The sequence below is a fragment of the Palaemon carinicauda genome, chromosome 19, assembly GCF_036898095.1.
Source record: "Palaemon carinicauda isolate YSFRI2023 chromosome 19, ASM3689809v2, whole genome shotgun sequence".
Lineage (NCBI taxonomy): Eukaryota > Metazoa > Arthropoda > Malacostraca > Decapoda > Palaemonidae > Palaemon > Palaemon carinicauda.
The window spans coordinates 123,340,871-123,357,427 of record NC_090743.1 but is presented as its reverse complement, the minus strand read 5'-3'; the positions used below and the strand labels follow the sequence as shown (position 1 = coordinate 123,357,427).

The 16,557-nt window shown below is 43.8% G+C and overlaps 1 protein-coding gene and 1 long non-coding RNA gene across 6 annotated transcripts in view; one reads left to right on the top strand and one right to left on the bottom strand.

Annotated features, from left to right (window-relative positions):
* Window positions 1-9,399, top strand: part of LOC137658816 (transducin beta-like protein 3) — a 76,367-nt gene extending 66,968 nt beyond the window's left edge. The window contains exon 15 of the mRNA XM_068393888.1: window positions 8,809-9,399. Coding sequence (XP_068249989.1) covers window positions 8,809-9,169 — 361 coding nt within the window. The 3' untranslated portion in view covers window positions 9,170-9,399. The remainder of the gene's footprint in view (window positions 1-8,808) is intronic.
* LOC137658817 (uncharacterized) overlaps window positions 1-16,557 on the bottom strand; it is a 77,076-nt gene that overhangs the window by 11,164 nt on the left and 49,355 nt on the right. For all 5 annotated transcript variants that reach the window (XR_011047438.1, XR_011047437.1, XR_011047436.1 and 2 more), the window contains one exon: window positions 8,587-8,719. This is a non-coding gene — a long non-coding RNA (uncharacterized lncRNA). The remainder of the gene's footprint in view (window positions 1-8,586; window positions 8,720-16,557) is intronic.

The window sequence follows — 16,557 nt, the reverse complement described above, 5'->3', positions numbered from 1 at the left end:
TCTGTAGATATTACAGCTATGAACTGCAACCAGTTCTTTCATCTTAAGAGTGACTAGCATAACTTTCTCTCCATTATCAATTATGTACCCACATGAATCATGAATCATGTAGACTCTTGTTCTTGTAATCCTGCTCCTGGTGGGTTCTCATTTTCCTAAATGATGAGTATCATATCTTTCATATGAACTTTGTCAAGTTGTGTTAGTAAATACAATTCAATTCATGCATGAAGCATTATTCAGTTTTCTAAACTTTGATTATAGAAATAATTTCCTATTCTTCATAAACTCGGTGATTTTATTTCTGACTTTACTTCATAGCTGGAAGTAAAGTCCTGTCCTGTCTTCCTATCCAAGAAGAAAATAATCTTTTTCTTTATCAATTAGCATGTGGAATTATGTAACTACATGTAGAATTATATATGTCTGCTCCTGCTGACATTGAAAATAGGAAATTTGCACAGTTTTCTCAACTTAGATAATATCGAAGAATTACTTCCTGTTTCATCAACATTCTTTAAGTTGTAGGTTTGATTGCATTTCAGACTATTAGCTGGCACAGACTGAAAAGTCTAATGATATATAGCTGTGAAATGTTCAGCATACTTATTGGAGGACATCATTATCTCTGCAAGCCTTATAATATAAATTTTGCTTTATTTTTCCTCATTAACTTCTATATATTTTAGGTCAGCAATCCTGTGGTAATGTAACAACTTCTCTTCTCTTGGTGGCTGAATACAATAATTTATTCATGTATTTGTACAGTTGTATTGTTGCATTGCAAATGCTGTAACCCTGTGCATAATGTAGGGGACAGTGCAGATGTCAAATCTGGATCAGTTCTCCGATAAGAAATTTACATTCCTGGCTGCCACAAACTCTACCAAGCTGTAAGTCTGTAAGCATTGTAGGCATTACCATCCTACTCCTTTAGATATAGAAATTGTGTAAATAGGTCTGATGAATCCATGAACTTTCTGTTTTTGTGACTATTTCCTTTCATTAAAGCTGTTGTGTCTCCCCACAAGACTTGTCTATATTTCTTCAATGACAGGTAAATGTTTTCTTCAACCTTTCGAGTAGTAAGTTTACACTGACTGCAGATGGTGCAGTACTGCTCCTAAAAACATAACACCTGTGAATATTGCCTCAATAAATCAACCAATTATTTAGTCTCAAAGTTATGATTCACAAGATAGATGTAGACCTATTTTTGGAAATAATTTATAATGGATTTTCTTGTACAAAACCAAGTCCTTTAATTAGGAGTATCCAATAGATTGTGTGGGTAAGCCCTGTACACCCACAAGTCAGCATTTGTTCCTGTCCAAAATGCAAACCATTGTCCTTTAGATAGGGAGATGTTTTCAGCACGAGCCAGACAGCTGTTGAAATTGCTTAACGAGGTAGTTAAATTTCACTGGTCATGAGTTCGGGCGAGTTCCACTACCTGTCGATAAAGCTTCACAGTATAGTACACTATGGACGTACTGCTGCCCTGCGAACATACATTTTCAATTTCCTTATAGGAAGTGAAAGTTGTTTCACTTATAATGGATGCGAAACGAGATGTGCACTTGACGGGAAAAGTGGGGATGTTGCAACGGGTTTATTAGTAAACTGGTTACAGATCCACTCTCTTTCTGTGCATCCTGTAGGGTACAGGATTGTTCACAACCATGCCTCATAGCAGGAGTACCCCGTGGCAAGGTAGAAGAAAACCAAGCCTCGCCGGTGTCTTGTCTAGTAAATGCCGAAGCTTGTAGCTAATTTCATCTCACCCTGTGCATCCTGTAGTGTGCACGATTGTTCACAAATATCTTCATGTGCTGTGGCAGTTAACCTCCTGCCAGGGAAGAAGAGATCCAAACCTTTGCCTGTGCGTCTTGTAAATGCTGAAAAATTCTGTAGCTTATTCCATCTCGGTGGATGCATCTGCTGCCGTCGCCTTTGGTTCAGTCCCTGGGAAACTTACATCGAGTAGCTAGGAGAGCCCTCAGATCTGCATTGTTAGGCTTTTCAGGTTCAGGTGGTGTGTTAGGGTTCCCCGGTGTTCGTCGCACCCCACCATAGATTGGTCCTCTCCCAACATGTTGTCTTTCAGGTATGCCCTTCTTGAATTGTTTGAAGGAGTTGGTAGCTAAGGGTACATATCCCTGGTAACCCCATTGCCAGTGTCTCTCAAAGTAATGACAATGGTTTAAGGCATGGGAGTGAACCTAGTGGTGTCCCCTATGGTACCCCTAAGCTCAAATGGACTGTTTATGCTTGAGTGATGCTGTTGCTGAAAAGAAAAAGCCCTAGCACCAAAAGCTGTCAAGCTTGAGATTGGATGTAGGTTATCCATGTGACAGACCTTAACCCTGTCACCTGAGTGTTAGCCACCCCTTCCCGTGGCCCTTCACCCCAAATATAGCCTGGGTAACCACTGTTTACTTTGTGTCTATGATCCTGCTTGTTAGTGTCTCGTGGGTCCTTATTGTGGTTTCTCTCCTCGAGGTGTAGTCATCGTAGATTCTCAGACCTTCACTCGTCTAGGGTGAAAGCTGGGAAGAGGAAAAAATGTGCATGTTGTTTTTCATCCTCCAACTCTAATTTTGATTCTTTTCTTCTAGAAGGAAAAGGTCCAAGTCCAGTTAGGCCTGCTGTAGTTGGTTGGAAAGGGCTCCTTTCGCTGAAGGGAGACCTGTGCATGCTCTGTGTCATGAATCCTTGGGCCAGGGAAGTGACCTCATCCACAGAGGGAGAAAGAAGTACATGCTGCTACTCTTTTTTTTACTTTGATGTGATCAGTGCCATGGATTCTTGTCATTTTTATTAGCTCCCAATGACATTCATTGGTTGGTCCTTGGAGTAGAGGAGTGGTCATACTCGTGGAGAGGAGGTAAATCTCTGGGGCATTCAGTTTCTCTCACACCCTTTACTGCACCTAGGCATTAAGGCACTTGAAATTTGGCTATCCGTAGACCACTGCACCTTGGACTGGTACCGACGGAGGCAGACACTCTAGGGTAAACGTGTTTATTTGTGAATGCCTTGGCATTCATCTGGCCCCAGGTTTGGGGAGATAATTGGCCTTTGAGTGCCCCTAATGCATGAGGCCATTCTTGTGGTCAATTTGACCTTGGATGAAGTTGAAGGTCAGGTCTGTGGATCTGAGAACCCTCGAGTCCAGCTGGTAAAGTAGGATCCCCACGAAGCCAAGGTGGTTCTGTGCTCCAAAGCATACTGCATTATATCCTCCAATGGTTGAAGACCTGTCAGTGTGTGCACTGATAGAATTACCCTTTTTAGAGACGAGTTAGAAGGTATCTTTATTGGCCTTTGAGTCAGTAATTTTACAACTTCCCTCGAATTTTTTCCTGGCAAACCAGTGGTATAACTTGGTTTTGAAGAGAAAGGATGCCTTGGTTTCCTGTTTCTCAAAACAATTTAACAAAGAGATAGCTATTACTTTGAAACTCTTCAGTGCAGATTGTAGTGGAAAAGTGAAGAACTTTTTTGCAGGACTACCTAATTCAGCACTCAGTTTCTTTTGAAGGAAACAGCGGCGCTGTGGTGCAACGAGAGGTGCAGTTCCTGCTTTTAGACCCCAATCGGTACCATCCACAACTTATTCCTGGATAGAACCTGTGTATGCAGTTTTCAAAAGCTCCCTTCAATATCACCGAAAACCCTGGAAGAGATGTTAGGGATGTTGGAGAAAAATGTACTATGTCATTCAAGAAAATCTCTGGGCTTCTACAGTCAGTTCTTCCTGGAAAAGTCAACAGAAGTGGGAGCTGGTTTGACAAAGGAAGTTCAGGATGGAAACTGTATGGTATGTGCTTACTTCAATCAGGGAGGGAGATTTCATGCTTTCAGTGGGCCTGAAAGATGCATACTTTAAGTACAGTACTATACTTGTACATCATTCCTCTTTGATGTACTGTAACTGTACCTCCGCTTCTCCATCTAATGTACGTTTCACCAGTTCAGGACTATTCTTTGGACTGTCTATGGTTCCCCAGGTGTTCATTTGGTAAATTGGGTAGCAGCTTTGGATATATCTACTGATTTATGCCGTCCACAAGAGCGAGTTGCTACAGGATCAAGATCAAACTCGTGTATTTTATCACAATCTGGGGAAGTGAAGTACACTTCTTAGGGATAGACAGCAGGAATAAATATTTCCGTCAGACAATCACATCAGCAGAGCTCAGGGAGGATGCGCAGGCATTTTTTTCCACAACAGTACCACCAGCTCAGCAGTGGCAGTCTTCTCAGCCACCTTTCCTCACTAGAGAAACTTGTTCAACATAGCTCCTTCTACCATAGATATTCAGTGGTTTTTGCAGGGTCACTGGTCAGCCACTATGGATCCCCTGTTCTGGTAAGACAAGAGGCGCAGCCCAAAATTACCTGTTGACTGAATGAGGATAAACCTCACTAAGGGTGTTCCAATCAACTATTATGCTTCCTGACGGGCAAGTGTCCTCAGCTGTGCATACCTATACGACCTGAGAAGAAATGCAAGTAGCCTTTTTTGTGCTGCAAGCATTTCAAAAATGCTTGAGAAGGCTCTCGGTACTGTGATGAGTGGCTTCCATAACGAGGTTCACTCCCTTTCTGCGAGTTGACGAAGCAGAGGCATGGCCAAACGTTTCAGGCAGGATTAATGTACTAGCAGACACTGCTGCCGTGGGCAGTTTGTAGGGTTGGAGTAGTCTCTAAATCCTTGAATAGCAGAGAGGCTTCTTTCCTAGTTCCACAGGGATACACTTTGCCACACGTGTATTACTTCCCTGTGCTGTGTGAGGACGCCTTCCAGCATCCATGGTATCACCTGGATGCGCATATCCCTCCTTTCAGCTCGATCTGTCCATTGAATAATCCTGGCCTCAGCATGACCCTTATTTGTTAGCATGGTTGAGGTCTCAAGAGAACAGTTCACGCTTTTGTCAGCCATACTTCCTTGTGCACCACCAGTCAGTTTTAGAACCTCACAATTGGAGGCTATCCAGCATCTTCAGCAAGCATAGGGCCTTTGGCATAATATTGCATAGATTTCTGGGTACAAGCAACTGTCTGCCAGGGAAAGTGGGCCTCCTCCTGCAATTGGTATCATGGTATCCTGATTTGTTAGCATGATTGAGCTCCCAAGAGAATGGTTCACACTCCTCTGTCGGCCATACTTTCTGGTTCACCACCAGTCCATTAAATTTTTAGAACCTCACAATTGGAGGCTATCCAGCATCTCCAGCAAGCAAAGGGCATTTGACATAGTACTGTATATATTTCTGGGGACATGCAATTGTCTATCAGGGAAAGTGGGTCAATTGACTGAAATTAGTTTTGTGGGAGAGAGAATTCCATTTGGAGCAATTCTATTGCAGATTGTGGATTTCTTATCCGAGAGAAATGCCTCTAAGTCGTGGCTGTCAAAGGTGACCACTCAGGCTGTGGCCAGAACTCGAACCCTGTTGGAAGACAATCCTTGGTACAAGATCACTACCCCTTCTCTTTGTGAAGCATCACGTGGAGATCGAGGGGAAATGTTTTTGTCCCCCCTGAGGGCTCTGTGGTGCTATCTGAAGAGGACCCGACATCTTAGGATAGTGTGTCAACCATTTGGTTAGTACCGGTAGAACCAAGAAATGGTGTCGAGGAACACTGTCACAGGTATGATGGATAGTCTTCACTTGTGAAGCATAAGGGACCCCAGTAATAGATGGTCTTTTTAAAGGTGTTGCTGACAGTGAAGAGTGGGCCATTGGGGAAGTATTCTCGGGATAGACTAGGAATCTCATCAGATTGTGGTACCCTTTGGCTTTTGGACAGAGTCATGAAGGTTACCCTGAGACCAGACATTGTCAATAAGGCATTGGATTAGTTAGCAAATCATCCAGAAGGAAGGAAAGGTATATGCATCCTGGGTGTTTATCCGTGTTCCAAACAGGTTAAAAATCCGAGATCCCCACAAGGCAAGAAATCTTTGTTATGAAAGATATACAATCCAAGGTTACAACTTGCCCCTGGTGATATTAAGTCCCTTAACAAGTACTGTTGGAATACTAGCAGTGCAAGGAAGGCTGTCTGTATTTCCAATAGATTGGTGTGGATTCCTTCATTCTGTTTATCCATGTGAACCCCACCCTCACCTTGGAAGTGTCCAAGAACAAGGCCAAGAGTTGAATGGAACTCCCGTAGTGAGGTTTTAGTCAATAAGACACCAGCTAAGATTCTTTCAGACTTGCTGAAGAAGTACCATATACTTTAGCCCATATAAGAGAGCAACTAGCCACTAAAAGATAGAGCAGGAGACTGCTAAGCAAGGAAGCACACTAGCTAGATGTCAGTCGCTCAGTGGTGTTGAGCGTATTATATGAAATTAGTCGCTCAGTGGAGTGCAGGTTTGTCGGCGATGACTAATATAGGATACGGCATCTTGGTGGTGCTTGTAGGAACGTTGAGAGAGATCCTGGGTGGTTACTTGTTCTGTTTCCAAGCACGTGAACAGAAAGCATCGAGAAGAAACAGGTGACAAGTGATCTGGTTCGCAAACGAGTGAGAGAGTATTATAGGGACCCAGGGTCATGAGGTGAATGATCTGGTGATGAACGACAGATCTCAAAGGAGACTGATGTTTACTCAAGGTGAAGGAGGGGGGGTGGGGGAGAATGATAGTCTCTTCATTAGATTCATCAAATGTGATTATTAGAAGTAGAACAAATAGTATATATATATATTCGAAGAACTCGAGGATGACTGATTGAGAGGATTTTCATACACTAGACTGCAACTAATCTCCTCGTATGCATGGAAACATTGCAGCACTCGAGAACCATCCCAGCCCAGTCATGAACACTGGAAAGGCTCTCACTGCTGTCATGTGTGTCATTATTCCCGCCTCTTCTTGGAAAGATTATTTTGACAAAGTAAGAGAAACTTGTCCCGATGCGATGACAGGAACAGCCAATCATCGAGTACCGTAGGAGACACATGTCGTGGCAATGTGCCCGAGCAGAGACAGTTTGAACATTCGAGTGAACGCTTTTGGGGCAGTAGACAGTTAAAAGGACTTAACTTTGAACTGAAATACTTTTCCTTGAGACTGAAGCAGAAGAACATTCCACAAACAACAAGCTGACTAATATATGAAAGCAAGTATCGTTCAGTTCCAGACAATATGAACATTATTCCTGGTGAAGGCATCTTGCAGTCTTCTTGAACAGAGCCTGCAAGGGGGAGAGGTCAATAATATGTCTCCTTATCTAGTCAACTATTCCATGAGGAATAGAAGGTAAAATCCCGGAGGACTTCTCATAAGGTCTGCAACAAGCTCGTCCAAGGGGGGGGGGGGGGTAAATAACAGGTCTCCAGCCCCAGTCGACTTCTCCACGAGGAATCAACAAACATAAAAGCCTAGAGGGCCATCTCATATAATCTACAGCTAGCATGAAGACGTACAAGGCTAACAAAATGGAACTTTTATGCGTATTTATCTTCTGAAAATCGTGCACGATTACAATCCTCCTAAAGAGATCTTACACGTACAGCTGAGCTTGAAGATTTAGTGTCTCTCTGGACGTAGTGGTCAGAATATCTTTCTCGTCCACTTTACTGGGAAGTACCTTAATTCTCATCTGACTAAAGGAGAGCATGACATGTGACTACTGCTGATAGGGTGCCAGATGAAAGCACCGCAGCAAAAGACTTGAGAGTCCTATAGTCGATTCTTTTTAGTGAGGCAGATTTGCACAGACTCGCTGGGGTGCCCTTTTAGCTTGGAAAAGTTTCCTGATTGCTGATTGGTTGTACAAGATAATTCTAACCAGTCAGATAGCAGGAAACTTTTCCAAGCTAAAAGGGCACCCCTGGGAGTCTGTGCAAATCTGCCTCACTAAAAAAATTTTGACTATAGAACTGTATGGGGAGTATAGTACCCTCTTTGAATTGTAGTCTTTGGCAAATGCCAGAGCGGGAAATACCTCCTATGCTAGGGGAAAAAGAAAAGTCTGCCTTACTGCAGGTTGACCCAAGGGTAGGTCGGGGTTGCCATCTTTCTCCAAATTCCTGCCTGAGAAAGACAAGAGGAACAGACACTCAAGTATCAGAGGGCGAGAAGGGAGCGCCAGAAGATTTCTTCGATTTTGAGAAAGACCCAAGAGGCGAATAATCCCACTTAGTAGTAATGGTCTAAGTCCTGCTGTACTCTGACCACTGAGAAGGCAGCCACTCCTTACACTCATCACAGGGGGGATGAGTGCACTTGTCATACCCCCATAAAAAAGGGACAAAAATGAGAATCTATCTCAGTCCTGTTCATGAATAGGACTGGCCAGGGATTCACAGGCAGACCCACAGCCTACATGTTGATTTTACATGATCTTTCAAACACAACCACTAAAAACAGAAAAATAATTGAAATTGGAAAAGACAGCCAAGCTTTGTTAGTTAGCACTGAGAGTACATCTATACTGCTAAGTGGACAAATGATATTCATGTAGGAACAAATTTGTAATAGAATATATTTCATTGTTATTCTTGAATTAGAAAGTACTATTCTACAATTTAGATTTCTGACAGGTTGACGTAACTCACAGCAGTGTCCCAGTTGAGAAACCCTTACTCCTCCCACAGCAGTTATAAGTGAGGAGTGATGTCTGGAACATTATGCACAGTGTGGGTTGGGTTGGGCTATATATTCCTCCAGCATGTCACTTCACCTCCAAACCTGTTAGTTTGTATTTATAGAATAAAAATTGTGTGAGTTGAATATTAACTATTACATAAATCTAATTTTTTTTTTTTTCACATTTACAGGCTGGGTTCTGACGTGGAACTACTGCGCATCATAAATGAAAACCCAATCGAACCAAGTGACGATAATGAGGATGAGGGAGTGGAGTTAGATATAAGTGATGAGGATGATGAAGACGATAATGTACCTAATAGCGTGAAAGAAGCTTTGAAGGATTCAATAATGGAAGTTGGAGAAACTGAAGAGATGTCTGATAGTGAAAGCAGCAGTACTGGGAATTTGGACGATCTTGTTGAAAGTTCAAAAATGTCTAAAGATAATGAAAGAATGGAAATCAGTCAAGGTCTTGATGGTCTAGATTCTAATTTCATCATGGAAGCAGTTGAAGCAAGCAATTCTGAAGATGAGGGAAATACATTATAGAAAATGGAATGAGCTGTGATGAACAGTAAAAACAATATTGAAGTCTTAATTTTATTGAAATAAGGGGGAAAATTTAATAACCCTAAATGACATAAGTTGAATTACATGGTACCTAGTGATAACCTATTTCAGGTATATTTTATAAACCTTATTCTTTATACAGCAATTATAAATTAATGTTATGTAAATGTCATGTACATAGGTTTTTAGAAAATTAAAATAATGTTATAACTGTGGTATCTTATTTGTCCCACAAGCTTGATTCATGAATCCCTTCCTTACAAAGCTGAATGAGTGTACCTGATATCTTTTCTGTCAAAACCCTTTTCAATGTCCACAAAAATGTATAATTTCTTCCTTGTGCTGTATTTTCATAATTACAGTATATCAATGTCAAATATACTTCATCAGAAAAGAAATATTACTACTTGGAACTGCATGTACCAAAAAACAAATATAATTTTTAACAGGAGTCACCATAAAAATTCATATAGTTTTCTTTCTGTAATCTTTCTGAGCAACCTGCAACAATCTATTACACGAACAAAAACATGTGAAGTCAACACAACATAGGTAGAAGGGCATAAGAGTTTTACACCACTGGATTCCAATTATGTGGGACATTGTCCTCAAAAGAATATTACTGTAACCTATTACATTATTAGGCTTCTCAGACAAAAAATATTCTATTTATATTTATATTAGCTCCAATTTTTAAGGAGAGTTTAATATCAAAACTCCCTTGAATCTTTGTTGAAGGCACCGAAATAAAGACAGGATATTTTTAAAAAATTAATACATCACTATTATTATTATTATTATTACTAGCCAAGCTACAACCCTAGTTGAAAAAGCAAGATGCTATAGGCTCCAAAAGGGGAAAATAGCCCAGTGAGGAAAGGAAATAAATAAACGAGAAAAATTAACAAAACATTTTAAAAATAGTAACATCAAAACAGATATGTCATATATAAACTATAAGAAGAATTATGTCAGCCTGTTCAACATGAAAACATTTGCTGCAAGTTTGAACATTTGGAGTTCTTTAATTAAATGAACATGAATATACGATGAATCCAGAAGAGCTGTACCAAAAAAGGGATTTTGACAAAGGAAAAATCTATTTCTGGGCGAGGGACCTGTGTCGCCCAGTGAAATGCTCCTTAAAGCACCATTTCTAAGGTATAAATACTGCTAAATATACCAGAGAAAAAAGTTGCATGGAATGCCAGGAATAAATCCAGCTTGGTCACTCAAATGAGTGTCGGTATAGTAACTGGGGCGTGTAAGAACCACGACCATAGGTCCCTCACCAGTTAGACCTCTCCTTCAACATCCCCCGGAACTACGAGGTGCCGATCTACACCCGCACCTACAGTAATTACCATATCTAACTTGGAGAAATTACAGGACAGATCTCATCCCACTGTCACTATGTAACCATCATGAAATCATCATTAATGCCCTCCGTAGAAAAAATATCTTTGAAACCCCTAAAAATTTGGCCATACTAACTAAATACTCATGCACAGATTTTCGGAACCTGCAAATCAAACCGTGGACCCTCATTCACAAGCAAAATCTTAGATTAGTAATGAAAATATTTCCATTCTCATGGCTTAAGTAAAGTAATTCTTAAGAGCTTGAACTTTGCTGATCATTCCCATTCCAAATGGAGATACTGTACCAAGTAAATTCACAAATTTGGAAGATAATTTGCTTTTTCCCGTAGAATAGAAAACCAATCTATTCACAGGTACACCTTCAGAAAAACCTGGGATGGCCACAGAAGTTTGTAGATGATGTGCAGGATGGGGACATCCCGTCCTCATCTGAGGGCTTAGCAACTACTGGTTAGCTGATGTGGGCCTTATCATGAACTGTGCTTTTCTTATTCTAGGAAAATGAAAACTGGGATCTACCATAAATTTGCGATTTGTTCCAAAGCGAATACAAATTAGATATTTAGCCCTAATATATGGATTTAGATTTCTCTGAATTTCATATCAAGAGGAATAATACAGGGTATCCCATTTGCAGCCTCTACTGCCTTAGGATATTCACGATATGGCTCTGTAACACCGATAAAGAAAGCTGCCCTAAAGAGTTTCAAGAGGTAGAGACACGACTGTTTTCTCTTACCTCCAAAGAAAGCCTCCTTCACGCATGTGTCAGAAGCAGTTAGATTAGAGTTCTTTTCGTCATCCACCTTATCCGCGAAACCCTCCTCCACACGCACAATCAGCACAAGTTTCAAGTTTTCAAATGTAAAGGATCCTTGAGCAAGACCTTTATGCACCCAGTCTCCTTATGCTCCGTCACAGTGTGAGAGGACATCAACCTGAAAGACTCCCGATGTATGGAAACCAAGTGAATTTGAGTGCCGGACTCTCCGTTTCTCCAGGGATTCCAGTCCTAGTCACTTGTTCCTCCTCACCAATGATCAACATCATATCGCTTTCCTTTACACCTAGATTCTACAAGCAACCTAGATGTCAAACACTCAAAGTCATGGGGGTTCTTTCTCTTCGGACTTCGGGGAAGGACCAGTTAATCACTAGTGATCCTCCCGTGAATAGAGATCATGCCTCCCGGTGGAATCTTCCCATACGCTGTTGTGACAAAGATCAGGAGCAGGCAACACCTTAAATCCATTCTCAGAGCTCCTCGGAGCACCTAGATCTACTGTCATATCATCATACAGTAACTCCAGCCATAGCTCCTCCTCCTCCTCCTCCAAGGGCATGCACTTGTCGAACAGGTCGTCAGGCCATTCAGTGCCACGTTCTCCCTCCTTCCCCTCGGAGACCAAGACACCTAATGCCTCTTCAGCCTCAATGGCAAAAGAACACCAGGCAGCTCAAAATCAGAATCTGGAGAAATATCTTCCATTCTTCCGCAGCAAAGTATCGACATCGTTCAGTTATTGGACCGGTAAGCAAATCCTCCAAGGGAACGACAATCTTGCAGTAGTTTTTGTCGCGTTCTCCACCCGCATAGGAAGGAAGGAGTTGATCCTTCTGCTCCTGACTCAGGTCCCACCCTCATCAGGAAGTCTAACAACCTTAGAGAGGCTTACACAGAACTTATAAAGGGCAAGATGAAGCTACTGATCAAAGATTCAGTCCCACTCATGGGTTGAGGCACACCCTTGAGCTAACGTAGTAGGTTCTTGCGTAGATAGGGAGAACTCTCATATCGTCAGTCTTTGGAATTCCTTTCGCTCAAGCAGTTAAGGCAAGATCCAACCTCCTCTTCAGATTGATCCAATAGTAGCAGTGCTGACAACAGGTAAAACAGTGGAGAGACTGAAGTCCAAGAGCATCTCACTATGAGTCTCCTACCATAGTAATCATCCAAGAAATATCCTGGATGCATTGGGTGCATCAGTTGGCAAACCAGTGGGCAAATCAAGTACAGTATAGTACCTCAGGATACGAAATTAATTTGTTCTGGACTGGCTTCATGATTTTTCAGTATGATTAGTCTAGTTTTACAAGTAAATCGCCTAATTCGTTCCAAGCCCTATAAAAACACCACATTAAATTTTATAATAAAGCTTTAACCACAATGAAATACAGCCAAATACATTTGAATCATTCAATATACCTAACCTAACAGTTAATACCTGTAGGTGTAGTAGTTATTAGAACAATGAATAATAAATGGAAAATAATACTACGAAAATGTTAATTCGAAGGACATATGGCAGAAAACATGAACACTTAGCTTTACGATGCACATTAATAAATGGCAGAAAACATTAACATTCAACTTTACGAGACACTTAAAATGACAAATTCGGAGATAATTTGTATTTTTCCTAACCATACAAACCTTAGCTATTTACATAGGGTTTACTTTCGGCGTAGCTGAAAATGACGAGACATTAGATTTTTAACGAGGGGTAACTACCCCCGCGCTAGTTAGCAAGGGGGTAGGGGAAGGGGTAGCTTGCTACCCCTCCCCCCCCACACACCGGTGAATTGTCTCACTTCACTTAGAGGTAGGACTTGTCTTGGGGGACAGGGCTGGCGGGCAAATATGTGTAAATAGCTAAGGTTTGTATGGTTAGGAAAAATACAAATTATCTCCGAATTTGTCATTTGTTCCGTAACCAAAATACAAACCACGCTATTTACATAGGGTGACTTACCCCTTAGGAAGGGTGGAAAGTCCCCAGCCTTACTGGCTTTGGCTTTACCCGGGGACTCAGAATCCGAGCGAGTAGCACTCGAGAAAAAAGGTCCCTGCACCTCACGAAGTTCCTTGCTCCGCAAGGAACGTACGGCCTACATAAGTTTGTGTGTGGAGGAATAGTGTGTGACTCGTCCTAGGAAGTTGACCTGGAGTCCTTTAGGTGGAATTCTAGGCTAGGACGTTCCCAATACCACGTCGTCAGGGTATGGGGGACGCGACAGTATCAACTTAATACTGTACTAGGAACACAAGGGAGCATGGTTTACCTGCAGAGGTTGAGTTCAGCTATGCAGAGACCAGGATGCTGCTTTCCCCAAGAGAGGGGAGGATGAGAAAAGAAGTAAGGGCCAGACATACTCTTTCATTCACGCAGACTGAGACCGGGTAACAATGCCCTCAACCTTCTGCTACCTGTCCAATAAGGAGCCTGAGGTTAGACCAGCTGTTGTGCAGCCACCACGGGGCCGATAGAAAAGGTATCAAGGCTCCTGTGGGTCACGCCCTGCAGGTAGTGGGCTGTGAAGGTTGTTTGACGCTTCCAGACCCCAGCTTGTAGCACCTGCGTCACAGAGAAGTTTCTCTTAAAGGCCAGGGACGTAGCGATGCCCCTGACGTTGTGTGCCCTAAGGCGACGTGACGGAGGAGGGTCAGGATTCAAGGCGTGATGGATAACCCTTCGAATCCACGCCGAGATGGTGTTCTTGGTGACCCTCCTCTTAGTCCTTCCCGTGCTTACAAACAACGCTTGCACGCAGGGACGAACTGCAGCTGTCCTCTTCAAGTAACGCCTCAGACTCCTCACTGGGCATAATAGCAGATGGTCTGGGTCACTTGTTACAGAACGGAGACTCGTGACCCTGAAGGAGTCGAACCGTGGGCCCGGCACTCCAGGGTTCCGAGTCTTGGCAACAAACTCAGGGACGAACCTGAACGTTACCTCCCCCCATCCCCTTGAATGGGCGATGTCGTATGAGAGACCATGAAGCTCACTAACTCGTTTGGCAGAGGCCAACGCGAGTAGGAAAGCCGTCTTCCAAGTCAGTTGGCAATCAGAGGCCTGGCGTAATGGTTCGAAGGGAGGTCTCTTCAGAGCCCTGAGAACCCGAACCACGTTCCATTGAGGAGGTCTCACTTCCGACTGAGGGCAGGTAAGCTCATAGCTACGTATGAGTAAAGAGAGTTCTAGCGAGGAAGAAATGTCCACTCCTTTCAGCCTAAAGGCCAGGCTTAAGGCTGAGCAATAGCCTTTCACCGCCGAGACCGAAAGGCGCATTTCTTCCCGCAAATACACGAGGAACTCCGATATTGCTGGAATAGTGGCATCGAGTGGAGAGATACCCCTCCCACGACACCAACCACAGAAGACTCTCCACTTCGCCTGGTAGACTCCTGCGGAGGACTTTCGCAGGTGACGAGACATTCTTTCCGCAACCTGCTGCGAAAAGCCTCTCTCCGTGAGGAGACGCTGGATAGTCTCCAGGCGTGAAGCCGAAGCGAGGCTACGGCTTTGTGGAAGATGTTGCAATGTGGCTGTCTGAGTAGCTCGTGTCGTGGGGGAAGTTCTCTCGGTAGTTCCGTTAGGAGTTGCAGAAGGTCCGAGCACCCTTCTCATCAGACAAAAAGGTGGGAAGGCGTACACGTCGATGTTGTCCCACCGCTGTTGGAAAGCATCTTGCCAGAGAGCCTTGGGGTCCGGGACTGGGGAGCAGTACAGAGGCAGCTTGAAATTCAAGGCCGTCGCGAACAGATCCGCCGTCGGGGAACCCCACAAAGTCAGGACTTTGTTGGCTATCTGAGGATCCAAAGACCATTCGGTACTCACTATCTGCGAAGCTCTGCTCAGACTGTCGGCGAGCACATTCCTCTTGCCAGGAATGAAGTGAGCTGATAGTGTTATCGAGTGGACTTCGGACCACCTCAGAATCTCTACTGCAAGATGGGATAACTGTTGTGAAAAGGTACCTCCCTGTTTGTTGACATAAGCCACTACCGTGGTGTTGTCGCTCATCACCACCACGGAGTGGCCCGCCAGGGTCCATTGGAACTGCTGAAGAGCCAGATACACGGCCTTCATCTCTAGCAGGTTGATGTGTAGGTACTTTTCTGATTCTGACCAAAGGCCTGAGACCCTCTGGTTCAGAATGTGGGCCCCCCACCCTTCTTTTGACGCGTCCGACCCTTCTTTTGACGCGTCCGACCCTTCTTTTGACGCGTCCGAAAACAGTGTCAAATCCGGGGGAAGGATGAGAAGATCCACTCCCTTTCGTAGGTTTTCGTCGATCAGCCACCACTGCAGGTCCGCCTGTTCCGTGGGTCCTATAGGGACCAGAGTGTCCGGGGAATCGGAGCCCTGACTCCACCGGGACTTGAGCCGCCATTGCAGGGATCTCATCCTGAGACGGCCGTTCAGGACCAGACGGGCCAGGGAGGCTAGGTGACCTAAAAGACTTAACCATAATTGGGCTGGAAGCTCTTCCCGCCTGAGGAAGGGCTCTGCCACCCTCCTCAGCCTTGCTATCCTGTCGTCTGATGGAAAGGCTTTGTGGAGATTGGTGTCTAATAACATGCCTAGATAAACCAGTCGCTGGGACAGCTGCAGAGAGGACTTCGAGATTTACCATGATCCCCAGATCTTGGCAAAGTCCCAGAAGCATGTCTCGGTGTCGAAGAAGGGTCGACTCAGAGTCTGCCAGTCGTCCAGATATCGGAGGAGACGAATGCCGTTCCTGTGCGCCCATGACGAAATCAGGGTGAACACTCGAGGTGCTGTGGAGAGACCGAAGCATAGTACCTTGAACTGGTAGGTCTTGCTGTCTAAGCTGAATCTCAAGTACTTCCTGGAAGACGGATGGATTGGGATCTGGAAGTACGCGTCCCTCAGATCCAGTGTGCACATGAAGTCTTGTGGTCTCACTGCAAGTCTGACCGTGTCCGCTGTCTCCATGCTGAACGAAGTTTGTTTGACAAACTTGTTCAGAGCTGAGAGATCGACGACAGGTCTCCAGCCTCCAGACGCCTTCTTTACAAGAAAGTGTCAACTGAAGAAGCCTGAGGAGCCGTCGACGACCTCCTGGAGAGCATCCTTCTTGAGCATGGTCTCGACTTCCGCCCGAAGGGCTAGCCCCTTTGCCGATCCCATGGCATAGGAGCTCAACGACACTGAATTTGCTGTCAGGGGAGGTTGAGAT